This window comes from Labrus bergylta, chromosome 21 (genome assembly GCF_963930695.1).
Source record: "Labrus bergylta chromosome 21, fLabBer1.1, whole genome shotgun sequence".
In the NCBI taxonomy this organism is placed as follows: domain Eukaryota; kingdom Metazoa; phylum Chordata; class Actinopteri; order Labriformes; family Labridae; genus Labrus; species Labrus bergylta.
In genome coordinates, this window is record NC_089215.1 from 4,682,083 (window position 1) to 4,700,451 (window position 18,369).

The 18,369-nt window shown below is 44.4% G+C and overlaps 1 protein-coding gene across 1 annotated transcript; it reads left to right on the forward strand.

The window, feature by feature from the left end:
* Window positions 1-438: 438 nt before the first annotated feature.
* col1a1b (collagen, type I, alpha 1b) lies at window positions 439-18,021 on the forward strand. Its single transcript, XM_020630809.3, has 51 exons — window positions 439-654; window positions 2,240-2,434; window positions 2,912-2,946; window positions 3,130-3,168; window positions 3,951-4,043; window positions 4,604-4,672; window positions 4,781-4,825; window positions 5,005-5,058; window positions 5,548-5,601; window positions 5,729-5,782; window positions 5,944-5,997; window positions 6,103-6,156; window positions 6,252-6,296; window positions 6,403-6,456; window positions 6,586-6,630; window positions 6,739-6,792; window positions 7,607-7,705; window positions 7,816-7,860; window positions 7,952-8,050; window positions 8,172-8,225; window positions 8,317-8,424; window positions 8,619-8,672; window positions 8,828-8,926; window positions 9,023-9,076; window positions 9,199-9,297; window positions 9,944-9,997; window positions 10,131-10,184; window positions 10,282-10,335; window positions 10,450-10,503; window positions 10,644-10,688; window positions 10,783-10,881; window positions 11,732-11,839; window positions 12,303-12,410; window positions 12,735-12,788; window positions 12,916-12,969; window positions 13,100-13,207; window positions 13,325-13,378; window positions 13,476-13,529; window positions 13,620-13,781; window positions 13,874-13,981; window positions 14,109-14,216; window positions 14,368-14,421; window positions 14,551-14,658; window positions 14,745-14,798; window positions 14,978-15,085; window positions 15,230-15,283; window positions 15,758-15,865; window positions 15,961-16,243; window positions 16,335-16,525; window positions 17,074-17,316; window positions 17,437-18,021. The coding sequence occupies exons 1-51, from the start codon at window positions 573-575 to the stop codon at window positions 17,581-17,583; spliced, it is 4,365 nt and encodes a 1,454-aa protein (XP_020486465.2). The 5' UTR covers window positions 439-572; the 3' UTR covers window positions 17,584-18,021.
* Window positions 18,022-18,369: the final 348 nt, after the last annotated feature.

The window sequence follows — 18,369 nt, forward strand, 5'->3', positions numbered from 1 at the left end:
CTCGAAAGAATAACGGAGCCCATGTTTTGATTAAATTGAGGAATTTGAAATAAAGAACTGAAACTTAAACCAATACTCCGCTGCTCAGCATATTTAATAAATCGGAGCTTAATCGAGGATAAGTTGAAATAAATCATCCAGTCCAACATCCAACCGAAAAGATAAAACACCACAAACAAAAGTCTCAAAAAGAAAAGTCCATGGACAGGCAGAGGATGTTAGAACACGTCTGAACGGTGGCAAGTGGTCGTGTGTGTGATGAGTGTCCTCATCATCCACGTTTGAGCTGAAACGTGAACTTGTTTAACATGTTTTAAGACGGCCCCCCTCTCTGGTGAAGGAGGGACTCTCTTTCTTGAACATGTACAAGTGTATGGTGTGTACAGGACCTCCCCAAAAGTTCTGGCATATAAAAGCCTAGCTAAGTCATTTGTTTAGGCAGTAGGGAGTTTCTGCTAGGGTCTGGATTGGAGTTATACGCAGACCGGACCCTACCCTGTATGAGTGGTGTCTGAGGAGAAAAGAGGATTCCCCCCTTTGTCGCAAAGAATCTACATGTCTAATATTTAGACATGTTCAGCTTTGTGGATATTCGGTTAGCGCTGCTGCTCAGCGCAGCAGTGCTTTTGGCCAGAGGTCAAGGCGAGGATGATAGTGAGTATAACTTTAACACATTGATTTTGAGTTGTTTTGGGACTGTGGCACCCTCAGGATGTGGATAGCCCGCAAGGATGCTGAGCAGTTTGCTGGAGCTGATCGTCCTCTGCAGGATACCTGACTCCTCTAGGCTGAGATTTGGGGGAAAAAAATGTGTTGTGCTGTGAGGAGTTATGGTTCGGGTTTTTTTTTTGGAGATTTTGGATGCGAATAGGGATTTTTTTTAAAGTTTGCTGCTCTCCCTGACGCGCACGCACACGCACGCTCACTGTGCGTGCGTGTGCTGGAGCGCACGCAGAAGGGGAGCAGCTGCACTTTCTCTGATGCGCAATGTGAGGACATTGGGTTCGAAGGGAATTGAAGGGAATTGAAGTAAAGTAGAACAATTAAGTAAAAAAGAACAAAGAAAACCGCAATTGATGAGATTTTGATAATGTTACATTTTGAATGCAGTTTTCACCAGTTGTTGAAGTATTTTCCTCCCAGTATGTGCCGAAGTTTGTGGATTCTTATGCCAGTAGTTTTACCACTAATGCATTAAGAGTGAGGGGGGAGTTTTGGGGGAACCAAAAATAAAAAAGAGGAGAGACTTTCCAGCTGTTTTCAGGTTAATCTTTTGCACTAAAGCTTCATTGGAATGGCACATCAAATTTGACTTTGTCCTTCAGTTTATGTAAAAGTGGACTTACCAAGTTAAATAAAATTACAATGGAAAAAATCTTTTAAGTCTGACGTCGACGGTGAAATAGTCTAGACATCAATTAATCATCATACTGAGGAGGGTGCGACATCCCTACTTTAGTGGGTTAACAGCGCCTCCCAGTGGCAAAAAAATGGAACTTTCTGCATCCATCCTCCAAACCCTCTGTCCTCCCACCTCCAAGGCCCAACCTCACATCCAGCAGCCTGAAAAGCAATTAAGGTCTGCTGGTGAAATTTTCCATCTGTAGTGGGGTTTTTTTTTGAGGACAAAAGTCTGAGCCAAAATGTTGGGTATTGACGATGAACTCTGCAGCACACCAAAGGCATGTAATCTGACATTTTCCCGGCAAAAACAAAACAAAAAAACTTTCCATCCTAGTTTATAATGTTATAAGACGCTCTATTCTCTTAATAAGACGCTGTTGTAAGATCCGTCAGAAATCATCAGTTTCAGTTAGAGACATTCAGTTAATTATGGGTATGGACTTTGGGCGGTATTGGGCGTCCAAATGAGGCCATATTTTATTTTGAAAGGCACAGAATGACCACCAGATGTATAACTGACTTTCAAAAGGCTACTGCTAGAATAAAACCTCCAACATGACTCGAACATAGTAACCAACAAACATCTGCATGGCTGAACAACCATCATTTTACGAGTCTTTTGCTGTTTTGTAATCAGAGTGTGATGTCTGATTTTGGTCCATTGGGCACATCTGGTTCCCATATGGTGCACATCTGGTGCAGATGTAGCCAAGATGCTTTTTCACTTTGCCAGCACATCTTACCTACCTATCTAATTTCAAACTTGCTTTCAAGTATTTTCAATCCCTTTATTTTATGTTTATTTGAAAAACTCACCGTGGTATTCTCCTCTCAGGCGCGTTCGGCAGCTGCACATTAGATGGACAGTTCTACAACGATAAGGATGTATGGAAACCAGAGCCCTGCCAGATCTGCGTCTGCGACAGTGGAACCGTCATGTGCGACGAAGTGATCTGCGAGGACACATCCGAGTGTGCCGACCCCATCATCCAAGACGGAGAGTGCTGCCCTATGTGCCCCGACATTAATGGTACTTCACCTTCTTCTTCCTCCTCCTCCTCCCCACCAAATCTGTGGTCGATTAGCTTTTTGGCGCCACCTAGTGCCACCCACAGCAGCTCTGGCCGGAAAATGGACTTGAGGCCCTAAGCCTTCCTGCTTCCCAGAGGATTTGAACTCAGAAAGAATCGCTTTGGATTTACGCTTTGTCCAATTCATTTCAATATGCAATCTTTTAAGAATGGATTATTCCTGCTTTTTTGCTGAAGTCTGGCATGCAAATGTAATTTTCCCAGCATGCCATCTTGTGCAGGGAACCCTTCAGTGAGAAACAGGGCCTACACACATCTGCCAAAAAAACATGACATCATTTCACCACACATGAAACCAGCCCGGCCTGCTTATTCTCTCATTCTCTTCAACATGTTATTATTGTTTTGAAGTCATGAATAGCTCTCTCATAAATGTACTAGAGGTGCTGACATTTTCTTTCTCTCCATTGGTTCAGATCCCACTGAGAACCCTTCAGGTCCTTCAGTTCAGGTATTTTACCCTTAAACTTTGTTTGATACTGTTGAAATGTGAGACTAAAAACGTCATATTCTGTGCTTGGAGATTCTGGCATTGTCCATCACGGCTGCTTGTGTTTCAGATGATGCACTACATTGTAAAATGTGGATGAATTACTGCAACATAAGCCTAACTCCCTTTTCCATCTGTCTGTAGCCGCCAACAAACGGAGAAACTGGCCCCCCGGGAGAGCCGGTAGGTGTACCATCTTAAACTCTCATCGTAACTCGTACTGATCAGGACGACTGTTTCTGTGTTGTCATTTAAATATCAACTGTGATCTTTTATTAAAATAGAATCATTGTATTATTTACTACAAAGGCGAACTCACTGTTTCTATGTTTTTAATATATTTATGTCTGTCAGATGGTCGCCATCTCTGCTGTATTGCATGTGATACATTTTATTAACAGTAGATATTTTGATAATTTAATCGCCTTTTTTTTTTATACCAATATCTGAACAGAAAATGTAAAAGTTCTCATAGTGTTTGTCTGCTGGTGAATTACTTAGAAACGTATCCAAGTGGTTTGATAAACTGCTATGATGTAATATTAGCATATGACCTTTGAAATCAAGGTCACAAGGTCAAAAGGTCATCCAAAAATAACACATAATACAAATTGGTTAATAAAATAAGGAAGTGATATTAAAAATGTAAACAACAGAACAGCAAAAACAAATGATCCATATTTAATAAAAAAAAACATTACTATAGTACTTTTCTTTTTTAAAGTTAGAGAAAGTGCAAAAAATAGATTTAATAAACACTAAAAGTGAGAATGAAATGGTTGAATAGATTAAGAGGAGAATGTTGTTTATGTTTGCTGTTTACATTTCTTATGGATATTTCATTTCACTTTCATATTTTATTTTTGCGTCACTTTAAGACGAAAACGTAATCCAGAAATGTTAAATTGTGACTTAAAAAAAACACATTCTTGAACTGGCAATTGTCTTCCTCATTTTTTCTTCAGGGTCTTCCTGGAGCTCCTGGCAACGATGGATATGATGGACAGCCTGGCCTTCCCGGACCTCCCGGCCCCCCTGGCCCCCCTGGCCTTGGCGGAGTGAGTATCTTCCAATCACAACACCCAGGAAGTCTGTGCGTTTTTTGTGGAATAGTGATGCTTCTTAATACCTTTGAAAGTCTCTCGGTGGCTTATTTCTAATATGGTCAACTTTTTCAATCAATCATTTAAAAAAAGGTTTGATATGAAAGACAGAAGAAGACACTTTGTGGTCGAGCGGGGACACTAGAATATCATCTCTGTATTTATTGAGTCTTTAAGGCTGCAGAAATCACTCCCTGGTCTTCAGGATTATTCAGTCATTGACATTTAGTTCTACATAAAAGTTACTTGAAAAGAAATCTCTGTGATTCTACTGCAGGATTGAACATTTCTTTCCTCTTAGCAAGTCTTACTTCCTCGCTGAAATAGACATTTAAATCCTTATCGGGTGATTCAGGGCGGACATACATTGACAGCATCACTACAGCAGTGTGGAGTAACTGTGAGGGGGGCGGAGGAGGGTGGGGGGGGGACACCTTCCAGCTGTCTAATGTGATGTTCTCGTGGGAAAAATATTTGAAGACTGACAGTAATAAATGTTTTTCCAACGCTTTCAGAACTTCTCTCCTCAAATGAGCTACACTGACCACTCCAAATCCAGCGGCCCACCTCAGCCTGGCCCAATGGTACGAAGGCGTCGCTCTCTCTGAACACCTCACCTGTATTGTGTGACGATGCAGATCAGTCAAGAAAATCTAAAAGCTTTTTTTCCCCTCCCCCCCTTTCATTAACAGGGTCCCATGGGTCCTCGTGGTCCTCCTGGACCCCCTGGCTCCTCTGTAAGTATCCCATTATCGACTGCAGGACAGTTCAGATTCTCAATGAACCAATACACTCAAAATTATTTGGCATTCTTTTTTTTTTATTATTTCTTGCATCAGATTCATGAAAGCACAAAAGATAATCGATAATCATTGAAGTGATGTCGTGTTAATTGCTCGTTCTTGTTGTCAAACAGGGTCCTCAGGGTTTCACTGGCCCTCCTGGAGAGCCTGGTGAGCCTGGAGCTTCTGTGAGTACACAAAATGTTCTGCTCATTAAATCCAGTTGAGAGGAAGTGTCAGCTTTATCCATGTTAGCCAGTTAGCCCACACATCCGCATGGTTCTGTTTTTATCTCAAAGTTGTGATTTATTCCAATTGTGTCATTGATAATCCCTGTACTCCATTTGTTGCCATTTAGCTTCAAGCTAATTTTGCATCTCCACCATTAAAAACAAGTTATCAAACAGCACTTAATAAACTAGAAGACAGCACACACTTACCTCAGAGTAACACAGAGCAGATCATCACAGTCACATAAACAATGACACCAGCTACAACAACGTGTTAGTCAAGTGATAAAACGAGGATCACCGACCTGCTGACACACATCTGCACTCACTCTGTGCTGTCAGAGACAGAAAGCACGACAGCAGCGTGCTGAATCTCTTCTTATGCTTCTCTTGTAAAGCCGTCATTCATTAGGTGATAATCTCGTCTTTTATTGTTGGTTTTTTTAGGGCGCCATGGGCTCTCGTGGTCCTGCTGGCCCCCCTGGAAAGAACGGAGATGATGTAAGTGATTCATTAATAACTGTCTATCCCTTTTTTCTATCGCACAATTCTGTCGATGCTGTGCCGTTATTTTCATGTGACGCAGCTCCTATCAACCAGTGACCAATCCTTCTCTCTTTTCTTTCAGGGTGAGCCCGGCAAATCTGGTCGCCCCGGTGAGCGTGGCGCTGCTGGACCTCAGGTGAGTGCTGCCCTGTGAGAACAAAGATCAGGAGAGGCTTTATGATTTATTCTTTCTTAGTAGTTGCAAATCATCCGTCATACTGAAATGTTGTTTTTTGGGGAGTTAATGCATGCGTCTTATTTCTGACACTCATCTCTTGTTTGTTTTTTTTCCTGCAGGGTGCTCGTGGATTCCCCGGAACCCCCGGACTCCCCGGCATCAAGGGACACAGAGTGAGTCCGGAAACCATTTTACCTCAAATCACAGCTTTTTCAAACACGTTTAAGTTTGTGATGCGCGGTGGCTGACCTGAGTGATTTTTTTTTTTTTGTGAACAGGGTTTCAGCGGTCTGGATGGAGCTAAGGGAGACGCTGGACCTGCTGGCCCCAAGGTAAGCTAACAGGAAGTACTTGTTGCTCACCAAAACCTGCAATCTCATCATCGACTGAACCAAAAAATAATAATAATCTCTGTGTTTGTCTACAGGGAGAGGGTGGTGCACCTGGTGAGAACGGCATGCCCGGCTCCATGGTGAGTTTCTGCCTCATCACAATTAATTCAATGACACACACATGAATGTTTGTGTTCAAAAAAACATAGAGAGATCCTCTGCTAAATTGAATGTGTCCCTCACTAGGGTGCTCGTGGTCTTCCCGGTGAGAGAGGACGCCCTGGACCTCCTGGCCCATCAGTAAGTTCTCCCTCTCCTTCTCATGTCTACAAGTTTCACTTTTAAATCCCTCTAGATGCTTAAAAAAAGTTTTGAGTCCAGTTCTGCAAATCGCCTCTTTTGCTCTAATCTGCCCCTCCTCTTCTCCAGGGCGCTCGTGGTAACGATGGAAACACCGGCCCTGCTGGACCCCCTGTAAGTATGAAGCCCAAACTCTTTCTACCTGCAGAACTTGTTAACTCGATAGCTTATTTCTAATATTCTGGGTTTCTCATTTATGAATCTTATTGTCTCCAATTTCAGGGACCTACTGGACCTGCTGGTTCCCCCGGATTCCCCGGCGGTGCTGGAGCTAAGGTAAATGTCCATATCATACAAATGTATTGTTTTTGTTTCTTTCTTTCTTTCAAATCCAGTCAGTCTGAGCAGAAATACACTCCCTCCAGCGAGCTTGCTAGGTTTGAGGCCCTGAGAAAAGGACATTGCAAAGGTTGCGATCTGAAAGGAGGAGCCCCGTTTGAAGCTGCAGCTACGCCTTGTTCCTTTAGTTCAATCAAATCACTTCATGTGTCAAAAGACAAACATCGAGCAGACGAGTCCAGAAACATAAACCAGCAGAACAATATCTCAAAATAGACTTACAAAAATACTGATTAAAACATTGGAGAAACAAGACGTTATTAGAAGTTATCAGCTCCTCACCTCTCTTACCTCCCTCTGAACATCTAAGTTTTAACATTCTGAGTCTGTAAAGATGACCCCTGCCCCGGTCTACAGTGACCCTGATGACACTTCTGAACGCTAATCCCACGTGTTAACTCTTCTTTTCTCCGCTCTGAAAAGTCACGCCTCACCCTAAACTGTGTCAAAACTTAAGCACTAAATACTAGGCCCGATACTTTACATACCAGGTGAGCGCCTTAGCCACCAGATGGCATCAGTTAGACCCCTAATGGCACCTTACCCCCCCTCTCCATCAGTGCAGGGATGTCTCCTAACTCTCACCTGTTATGAAGCCACACACACACACATCTCTTATGACATGCTACAAAAACACTGTAAAAACATGATGTGTTATGTTCAGTGTGCAGGTTTTATTAACTTCTCTAAGTGATGTAATGCAAAGATGGATTACTGCAGATTTTTAAACCCTCGTTGCTCCTCTTCACAGGGAGAGACCGGTCCTCAGGGAGGTCGTGGAAATGAGGGACCCCAGGGATCCCGTGGTGAGCCCGGTAACCCCGGACCTGCTGGATCCGCTGGAGCTGCTGTAAGTAACCAAACGTATCCGTATAGGCAACCTTCTTTCCTACATCCTCTCGAAATTATAGAAATACAACCAAATATTTTAAAAATGGTATTCCTTCCCTCTCTCACCAGGGTGCCCCTGGATCCGATGGACAAGCCGGTGCTAAGGGTTCTCCTGTAAGTATCAAACTGAACGATCGCTTTTTAATCCTCTCAGGTTTTTGGTTCCAGGTTGAAGTCCTCTAATCACAGTCTCTCCTCTCCTTAGGGTGCTAGTGGTATTGCTGGTGCTTCTGGTTTCCCTGGAGCTCGTGGACCTGCTGGTGCTCAGGGAGCTGTTGGTGCTCCTGGTCCCAAGGGTAACAACGTGAGTAAACGATTGATTTTTGTGAATTTTGACATTAGAAGTCACAGAATGTCGTTCAGTGTCAAAGGGACCCAAGATCCCCTGAGAGCCGATGATAAAAAACCTGTGTTTCTTCCAACAGGGTGACCATGGTCCTTCTGGTCCTAAGGGAGAGCCTGGTGCAAAGGGAGAGCCTGTAAGTTTCAAAATACACTCTCTCCTTTTTTTCTTTAGTTTGTTTGATTTTAGGAAACAAGTGTTTCTAACCTCCTTACTTCCTTTTCCAGGGACCAGCTGGACCTCAGGGACTTGCTGGCCCCTCTGGTGAGGAGGGAAAGAGAGGAGGCCGTGGAGAGCCTGGTGGTGCTGGACCTCGTGGACCCTCTGGAGAGCGTGTATGTGACTTGATCTTTTTATATTGTGACTTCCTTTAGTATAAGAAGATAAACCAATCTCCATGTTGAAACCCATTCAGCTTTGCTTCTGCAGCACGTCTGCACATTTACAGTCTCTTGAATTCCCATGGGGATGACTTTTTTTTTTTGCAAGGCACTTGTTCACTTTGTCGGCTTGTGTGTGTTTCCATCAGGGTGGCCCTGGTGCTCGTGGTTTCCCTGGTGCTGATGGAGGTGCTGGTGGAAAGGTGAGTCTGTGAATTTATCCAAACAGGCCTCAAACAGGTCTACAAAAGTGAATTTGAATTCTCACTGAGACATACATGAGGTCAAACTCTTCACCATTGAACATGAATGATTCCTCTGCTTTCTGTCTCCTAACTCTTCTTCTCTTGTTTAACAGGGAGCCCCCGGTGAGCGTGGTGCCCCCGGCGCATTGGGAGCTCAGGGAGCCACTGGTGAGTCTGGAAGCCCCGGTGCTCCTGGCGCTCCTGGATCCAAGGTGAGTTCTGCGACATATTTTTCATCAGGTGGATTGTAGACTGTGAGACATGTGTTTGTCTGAATCTCTGTCGTATGTATCCTTCTCCCCTCATAGGGTATGACTGGTAGCCCCGGAAGCCCTGGACCCGACGGCAAAGCTGGCCCATCTGTAAGTTCTGACTCACTTTCTGATGATAGCCATGACTACAATGAAGAACAATGCATTCAAACTTACCAGAGCAGTAAGTAAGTCTCCCTCGTGACCCTCATGGTTCTCATAATGTCCTTCAGGGTGTACAAGGACAAGACGGACGCCCTGGACCTCCTGGCCCCTCTGGAGGAAGAGGACAGCCTGGAGTTATGGGATTCCCCGGACCCAAGGGAGCCGCTGTGAGTAAACCCATTTGTACTGAAAACACACAAAAAACAGCTTTTTGTTAAGGATAATGGCAGTTTATCTACCTATTCAGGTTTAAATGTGTGATCCATTTTTCAAACCACATGTTGTTAAGTGATACACAATCTCCTTTATTGTGATGATAGAGAGTATTAATGGTACTGAAGCTTTAAAAAAAACCAAAAAAACTACAAATCCTTCAGTGATATTTTTAACCCAAAGCTGCAAGGACCACAAATGCGTTGGCGACATTTGAGTACCCAAATGTTGACGATGTATTTGTGCAGTTTAGACAGTGTGCAGTAGAATGGTTGCATTTTTTTTGTGGTAATTAAAAACAAGAAGTTGCCCCATATTGCTTGCCAAGGACCTCCATTTTTGTTGCCATGATATCGGAACAAGTATCCATATCTTTGCTTTTTTCAATTTTTACTAAATTCAAATCTGATTTGAATTTCTGGTATTGTGACATCTCTAGTTTCCATATGTTGATGTCATGCATACTAGTACTAGATAATGACTCAAATATGAGATCAGCACGACACCAGTTCAGATCAGTGACTCTAAGAGAAGTTACTTATGCAGATTCTCCAACACTGCACATGTAAATGTGGACGTTGTTCTTTTTTTTATAAACAGGGTGAGTCTGGAAAGCCTGGCGAGAGAGGACCCGCTGGTTCCATTGGTGCAGTTGTAAGTACTTCCAGGTTTTCAAACTAATACAAATCATGTGTTTGTGTAATATGTGTTTTTTTTGTTTGTTTGTTTTAAATTTAAGAGCAGAAAAACACTTTGTAATGTGTTTGTTTAATGTTTTCATTCACAGGGTGCTCCTGGCAAAGACGGTGATGTTGGTGCTCCTGGACCTTCTGGCCCCGCTGTATGTATCCCATCCACCCTTCTTACTGCTGCCATTAAAAACAAAACCCACATTGATACATTTTCTTATTGTTATTATTTTATTTCCTTTTGTTTAGGGACCTGCTGGAGAGAAGGGAGAGCAGGGACCTTCCGGTCCTCCTGGATTCCAGGTAGCTGTTTGACATCACCTCAGCAGTGAAGGAGAGCCTTCTGGCAATATTTCTGTACAGCGTCACAAGTCTACTTTTTAACACATGTATTTTCTCTCTGTCTTCCTTGTGCAGGGTCTTCCCGGACCCCAAGGTGCTACTGGTGAGACTGGCAAGCCTGGTGAGCAGGTAAGAGAATAGTGGAGCTTCATCTGGTAGCTTGTTTCCAGTGGTTCTGTACACCTGGCTTTTTTTTTTGGTTTAATGTTCATGTTAGCACAGTAAATACGTCTCCATGACAACCATCTGCCTTCTTCCTTGTTTGTCAGGGTGCTCCTGGTGAGGGTGGACCCCATGGCCCATCTGGACCCAGAGTAAGTATCTGCTGAGCACTTTCTTCATCACTGATTCGAGGTCTTTTGGCTTTCAACTCTTACTGACTGACGTGTCCCGTGCTCTCTCCTGTAGGGCGACAGAGGTTTCCCTGGTGAGCGCGGTGCTCCTGGTGTTGCTGGCCCAATGGGACCCCGCGGTGCTCCTGGCGCCTCTGGAAACGATGGAGCCAAGGTGGGTTTAAAACTCTCAAAATGGGAGAAGCTCTAATAGACAATGACCTCCCGGTTAAGATGCTGAAGATGAAAGATGCTGAATATGAAAGAGCCCCAGAAGTCACACACACACCACATTCAAAAAAGCCCGTTTTAACACATTTACACCCGGGTACAAAAAAAATGAAATAGGTTTGATTAGTTATTGTTATCATGGGCACACACTGATTTTATGTACCATATGAGTTATCCACAGTTAGTTTGTCAAGATGCTTAAAACGCACCTCAGCTCCAGCTCTCAGCCTGTCGTTAGGTTGACTGAAAGTTAGGCTGACACAGGATTTCCAGCATGGCGGCCCCCTGCAGGAACAGATGGGTGACGTCACTCAGACTCTGTACATTAATATTTAAAGTCTATGGTTCGACACATACATATAAACAGAAAAGAAGCACTTAGAGCTTCATATTTCATTAAAAGTCTGAGAAGAAAGATACAACTCGCTGTGTGCCGAGGAAGCAGCCCCCCCCAGCTTTTATTACTGATTGAGATCGTTTATAGCTACCAGGACGATTTTTAGCACAAGGTATTGTAACCTTTGCCCTGAAGGATGCTGCTACAGAACAGAAACTTTAGAGTAAATGTAACCCATTGAATACTGATGATAAAATGTAGGATCCCTTTTTTGTTGAGGTTATCAACAATCCCAGGTTAAGTCTGTTAACATTTGACGCTCAGTGCAACCTTCATTCAACAACACACACAGTATAGAGTGTGTACACTGCATCACCGGTGTTGTTTTTCTTACAGCTGATTGAATGTTTAAGGAAATAATGTTTTAATTTCTTTTGTCTTTTGTGCATGTGTGCAGGGAGAGACTGGTGCTGCCGGTGGCCCCGGAGGTAATGGAGCCCCTGGTATGCAGGGAATGCCCGGTGAGCGCGGAGCCGCTGGTCTGCCCGGTGTCAAGGGAGAGAGAGTAAGTACTGATCACATCATCCAGTTTGACTCTTTAAGATGTATTCATTTAGCAGTTTAATAAAGGATAAATGTCTGTGTAGGTTCTCAGACATCCAGGTCATGGTAAATTTAAAGCTTGATCCAAAGGCAACTGGACTTGGTTGAAGATCTTGAAGACCGCTTGTCCGAAAGGCGTCTTCAGTTCCAACTAACTGGTGGACAGAGCTAGTAATGTTAGCCATTAGCATGCTAATGGTCAATTATTCTTCAACCATGTCCAGTTGCAGCTGTTTCTAAAACTACTCTTCAGAATGACGGCGACATAGCGATTGAAGCTGGCCTGAATCAAGTGGTTTACTGGCCCTGACAGTTTGCTAGAAGTCTCTTTGTAGCTTTGTAAAATGTAAAGCAGCACTGTTAAAGCTAAATAAGATGCATGCACTTAAAAGATCATCACTTATATTCACTTTCTCTCTCCCCAGGGTGATGGTGGTGCCAAGGGAGGTGACGGTGCCAGTGGCAAAGATGGCGGTCGTGGTATGACTGGTGCCATTGGACTCCCAGGACCCCCTGGTGCTCAGGGTGAGAAGGTAAGACAAAAGTTTATTTTCAATACAGCGATCCAGTGTCACGATTCTTGCTGGATTGTTTCTTTTCACATCACTTCCTCTTTTACATATAATGGGTTCACAGTTGTTGTTGTTTTTTTTTTTTTAAATGTGTGAACTTGGTTATTAAAGCCGTTTTATTTAAATCTCAGCGGGTATTCAAATATGAAATTGAGGCAATGTAAAAGTAAGTTTGTATCAGATAAGATTTCCAGTTACGCTCTATTTAACCCTTTTCTATTTATTAAGACTTTTAGGTCAAAGTTGTGCTGACCTCCTCTTCTCCACCTTTTTTTTTGGTTTTAGGGTGAGGGTGGCGCTGTTGGCGGTTCCGGACCCACCGGTCCTCGTGGTTCCCCTGTAAGTTCTTCTCCAAGACACACCTGATTCAGGACAAGCACAAGATCTACCCTTTTTTTTTTTTAAGACACCATCTAGACACCGTGAACCTGACCCTGAAACCTTTCTCTCCTTATGACTCTCACAGGGCGAGCGTGGAGAGGCTGGACCCGCCGGACCTGCTGGATTCGCTGGACCTCCTGTAAGAATCCCCAACGTTAACATTTCATCCTGAAAAAATGACATTTTCTGCAGATTTAAGATTTTTTTACAGCTCCATTTAAGAATGCTGCATGTGTTGATGTCTCTCTTCTTTTTTTGTCCCACCTCAGGGTGCTGATGGTCAGCCTGGTGCCAAGGGAGAGAGTGGTGATTCTGGACCCAAGGGAGAACCTGGTGCTCCTGGACCCGCTGGAGTTGTTGGATCTGCTGGACCTCAGGTAGGCAACATGTTGATTGTGTTTTCTGAAGGGCATCTATCCCCCTTTGTTTTAAGTTTATCATTGTTGCATGCATTTTTTTTTAAACTCAGATCAATTGTTTCTTTTCTTCAACAGGGACCTGCTGGACCTCCTGGACCCAAAGGTGCTCGTGGTGGTGCTGGACCTCCTGTAAGAATCCCGTCAACGTGTGAGATTTTTTGTGTTCGATGATGTTATAAGTGACGCTTTTTTTCCTCATGTCTTCTCTCTCTTCTCGTTTTTTTAGGGTGCTACTGGTTTCCCCGGACCTGCTGGAAGAGTTGGACCCCCTGGCCCCTCTGTAAGTTTCTCCTGGTCCCACACAGTCTTGTCTTGTCTTGTCATCACGGGCTTCAGCAGAGTTTAAATCAACGACTTAAATCCTCTGCAGGGAGGTGGTGGACCCCCTGGACCCGCCGGACCTGTTGGCAAAGACGGAGCCAGAGGAGGACGTGGTGAGACCGGACCCGCTGGTCGCCCTGGTGAGGCCGGTGCTGCTGGACCCGCAGGACTCAGTGGAGAGAAGGGATCCCCTGGCGCTGATGGAGCCCCTGTGAGTTCCCTAGCCGTAGATGATCGCAGATATTCACAATGATTTCTTTTTCTTTTCTGTGTCTTCTAACTGGCTGTTGTTTTCTGCCTCAGGGTTCCTCTGGTATCCCCGGACCCCAAGGTATTGCTGGACAGCGTGGTATTGTAGGTCTCCCCGGACAGCGTGGAGAGCGTGGTTTCTCTGGTCTGCCTGGACCTTCTGTGAGTAGTCATTCTGTTATAACAAGAAGTAGCAACAGCGATTCATGACTGTAAATCTCGTTTGCGCCCCGCTGGCCACATGATAGCAAAAAACCCTTTAAGATGAATCAATCTTGTCTTTCTTCAGGGTGAGCCTGGAAAGCAGGGACCTTCTGGAATCGTTGGTGAGCGTGGACCCCCCGGACCTGCTGGACCCCCTGGACTCTCTGGTGCTTCCGGAGAGGCCGGTCGTGAGGTAATACCTGCAGAGCACTCACACTGAATCAGAGCGTGTGGCGTTTCTGGACAGCTACAGATTCACAAATATTCATTACTTAGCCATCCTGAACCAGAAGCTAACCATTGAACCATTTTAATGATTGACCATACTCGCTGCTCTCCCACAGGGATCTACCGGTCACGATGGTGCCCCTGGTCGCGATGGAGTTTCTGGACCCAAGGTAAAAAAAAAAATCCTTTCCATCGTCTTGAAGCCCCAAATGATTCAACTTCAAAAACACATTTTTGTTCACTCTATCTTTTATCTTTATCTGCCTAGCGTTTTCTAACTGGAAAATTTGCATCCATAGGGAGACCGTGGTGAGTCTGGCATGGCCGGACCCCCAGGACCCCCTGGTGCTCCTGGAGCCCCTGGAACTGTTGGCCCATCTGGCAAAACTGGTGACCGTGGAGAGTCTGTAAGCCCCCCTTTGTGGTTACCTTCATTCTGAACGAAAAATGATTTTATTTTCAACCTGATCTAATCTTCACATCATTCCTCCAGGGTGCCGCTGGTAATGCCGGCCCTAGTGGTCCCGCTGGTGTCCGTGGCCCTGCTGTAAGTCCATCCTGATGCATCAAATGTGGAAATACAACATTTTAAGATAGGGCTAACAGTCTTGTGTTGATTGATCATTGTTATTTCACTATCCCAATATTCATCCAATTTAATGCACATAGCCATTTATTTCTCCCACCAGGCAGGGCTAATGCATACCTTCTGCTTTCTCCATTCAGGGACCTGCCGGAGGTAAGGGAGACAGAGGAGAGGCCGGTGAGGCTGGAGAGAGAGGCCACAAGGGACACAGAGGATTCACTGGCATGCAGGGTCTGCCCGGTACCTCCGTAAGTAACTATTCCAACGCGATGGAGAACAAAGCTTCAAACAATACCAACTTTATTTTCCTCTTCATGGGATTGTTTCAGCATTTTTTTTTTTCCTGATTGCATTGTGCACAATGTTTGATATTCACATTGCTCTGTGTGTAGGGAGGACATGGAGAGAGAGGACCCGCTGGTGCTTCTGGACCTGCTGGACCAAGAGTAAGACCACCTTGTTTAAGAGCACTTATACACACTGTAAAATAACTCACAGCAAGTTTTAGGGATTGGCGAGTCCATCTTCAGTGACACAGGTGAAAAACAGTGTAGAGTGTTATGAAACTGTTCCAGGGAGAGAGGAAAAATGACATAGCAAAAATATTGTAGATCCTGTTTCCAGTCCCCAGATTCTCTTTCACAGAGTAATGAACCCCTCCCCATATTTACTTCAGAAAGATTCAGCCTCTCTGCGATGCTCTTTTTATACCCAATCATGTAAATAACCTGTTGCCAGTTCATTTCAGAACTTTTCCATTTTTTTTTGTTACCATCATCCCAACACTCTTGAAATTTGTTGCTGGCATCAACTTCAAAATTTAAATTTCCCCCAAATTTGACACAACGTCCCAACTTTTTTGGATACAGGGTTGTATATGACTAGCAGGACGACACATGTTCTAATTCATTGTTGCATAGGGACCTTCTGGATCTAACGGCTCCCCCGGTAAGGATGGCATGAACGGTCTGCCTGGACCCATCGGACCCCCTGGACCTCGCGGTCGCAACGGAGAGATGGGCCCCTCTGTAAGTCGTGATCATCCTTTAACCAAATACTACAATATTTATTTAGACACTTAGAATGTTTCTGTGGGTATTGAACCTGTTGTGCCTCCACACAGGGTCCCCCCGGACCTCCTGGACCCGCTGGACCCCCTGGACCTCCCGGAGGTGGATTCGACTTTGTCAGCCAGCCTCTCCAAGAGAAGGCCCCCGATCCCTTCCGTGGCGGCCACTACCGCGCCGACGACCCCAACATGATGCGCGATCGCGACCAGGAGGTTGACACCACCCTCAAGACCCTGACCCAGAGGGTGGAGAAGATCCAGAGCCCAGACGGTACCCAGAAGAGCCCCGCCCGCATGTGCCGCGACCTGAGGATGTGCCACCCCGAGTGGAAGAGCGGTGAGTGCAGATCAGAGCTTCAGAGCAGCTTTGAGGTGAATCAGGAAGATGAACTCAGACTCAACCTGTTTCTTATGCTCCTCTCCTTCAGGCGTGTACTGGGTGGATCCCAACCAGGGCTCCGCTTTGGATGCCATCAAGGTCCACTGCAACATGGAGACTGGCGAGACCTGCATCTACCCCAGCACCTCCACCGTCCCCATGAAGAACTGGTACACCAGCAAGAACATCAGAGAGAAGAAGCACGTCTGGTTCAGCGAGTCCATGACTGGTGGATTCCAGGTAAGAAGTCAAAACTAAAATCATCCTGATAAAATGTGACGTTAGACGCTGCTGTCTGTTTAGGGCTGCTGGCGGCCTCGTGGCCTGTCTTATTTTAGCATGCGGTGACCATTTATACAGTAGTTAATGTCTCACTGACACCAATGATAAAAAAAGAAGGAAACTGAAATGTGAGCCTGGGTTTTGTTGCACTGAATCAAAAACTAAGAAAGCATTTTCACCTTAATATTTCTCGGCTTTATGAAGTGTTTTTTTATCTTGTGTTTGTTTGAAGACACCTGGAAATATTTTCTAGAATTCTAGTTGCAGATTATATCAGTGTTCTTTAGGACACCAACACGTTTTGAAATCACCTCTCAGACCGTTTTACTTTTAATTAAAAGTGTGATATGTTGATTATTTGGGTGAGATTGAATATTTATCTACAGATACATTTTCCACATCTTGATGTACGTTATTAAAACTTGCATTGTCTCTTTAAAAGACTCCTTATAAAATGAGCAGCATACAGTCCCTTCATCTTTCTCCTCCCTCCTCCGCCCCTGCAGTTCCAGTATGGCAGCGATGGATCTGATCCCGAGGATGTCAGCATCCAGATGACCTTCATGCGCCTGATGTCCAACCAGGCCTCTCAGAACGTCACATACCACTGCAAGAACAGCATCGCCTACATGGACTCCGCCTCCGGAAACCTGAAGAAGGCTCTGCTCCTCCAGGGCTCCAACGATGTCGAGATCAGAGCCGAGGGCAACAGCCGCTTCACATACAGCGTCAGCGAAGATGGCTGCACGGTGAGTCCACATGAGATACACACAGCCGGCCTCGAGAGGAGCGAATAGATTTTTTTATTAGTCCTCACAACACTTTAGCGAGCAACTTCTGACTTCTTTCTCTCTTTCTGTCCTCCACAGTCACACACTGGCACATGGGGCAAGACAGTCATCGACTACAAGACAACAAAAACATCCCGCCTGCCCATCATTGACATTGCTCCTATGGATGTTGGTGCAAGTGATCAGGAGTTCGGCGTCCAAGTTGGCCCTGTTTGCTTCTTGTAAAAATGAAAGAAATATGGACATGACATTGTTGTTTTGTTTCTAGCAGTCATCTCTAAAATCCTTTTTCCTATGCATTCAAAACTCATTCGGCTGCCATTGGTCCACATGCTTAAAAACCACTCGACTGAAGACGGTGTTTATGTTTTTTTTCCCAATCATGAGAAGTTTTTTTTTTCTTTTTGGACTGCTACTTCAACCAACCACAAGGACACTTTAAAAAAAAGAATCTTTTGTTCCCACTGGCAACAAGAAAATAATATATATACTTGTGTAAAATTTCCCCCTGGAGATTGAGAGAGAGAAAAAAAAAAAAGAAACATCAACTCATGCAATGAAACACAGGTGACTTTTGCCATTTTCTTACCACTGCAGAAAGGACATTGAAAACAACAAGTGAAATGTACCATTTTTCTGGTGTTGAATAAATTGTAAAAAGTGTGAAGTGTCTTCTTGTGCTAAATTTGTGGAAAGAACAAAAAAAAAGCACCCGAATGTTGCACAGGAAAAGGCAAACGAGGCAAAGAAGCTCACCTTCATTGCAAAAAAAAATGTAGATGGCTACCTCGTACCAAGAAGTCACCCTGAGTTTTTTTTTTCTTGACTGAAAAGGGTTTATTTTACACGAGTCTATTGTGGGGGAAATCAAATCAACACATCAAAGGTGCTATTACCATTTCAACGAGGTCCAGCGATTAGTGTTTGGCGGTGAAAAAGTCTCGCTGTCATACTGTAATTATTGCCACTAATGCCTGCAGAACCTTTGGTGCTACTAAATTGACTCATGTT

Excerpts from the sequence above, each read along its gene's own strand:
- col1a1b (XM_020630809.3), top strand. The coding sequence starts at position 573 with ATGTTCAGCTTTGTGGATATTCGGTTAGCGCTGCTGCTCAGCGCAGCA. Across the intron at positions 8,226-8,316 it reads CTGGTGCAAAGGGAGAGCCT|GGACCAGCTGGACCTCAGGG; the intron begins GTAAGTTTCAAA and ends TTCCTTTTCCAG. Across the intron at positions 12,970-13,099 it reads CTGGATTCGCTGGACCTCCT|GGTGCTGATGGTCAGCCTGG; the intron begins GTAAGAATCCCC and ends GTCCCACCTCAG.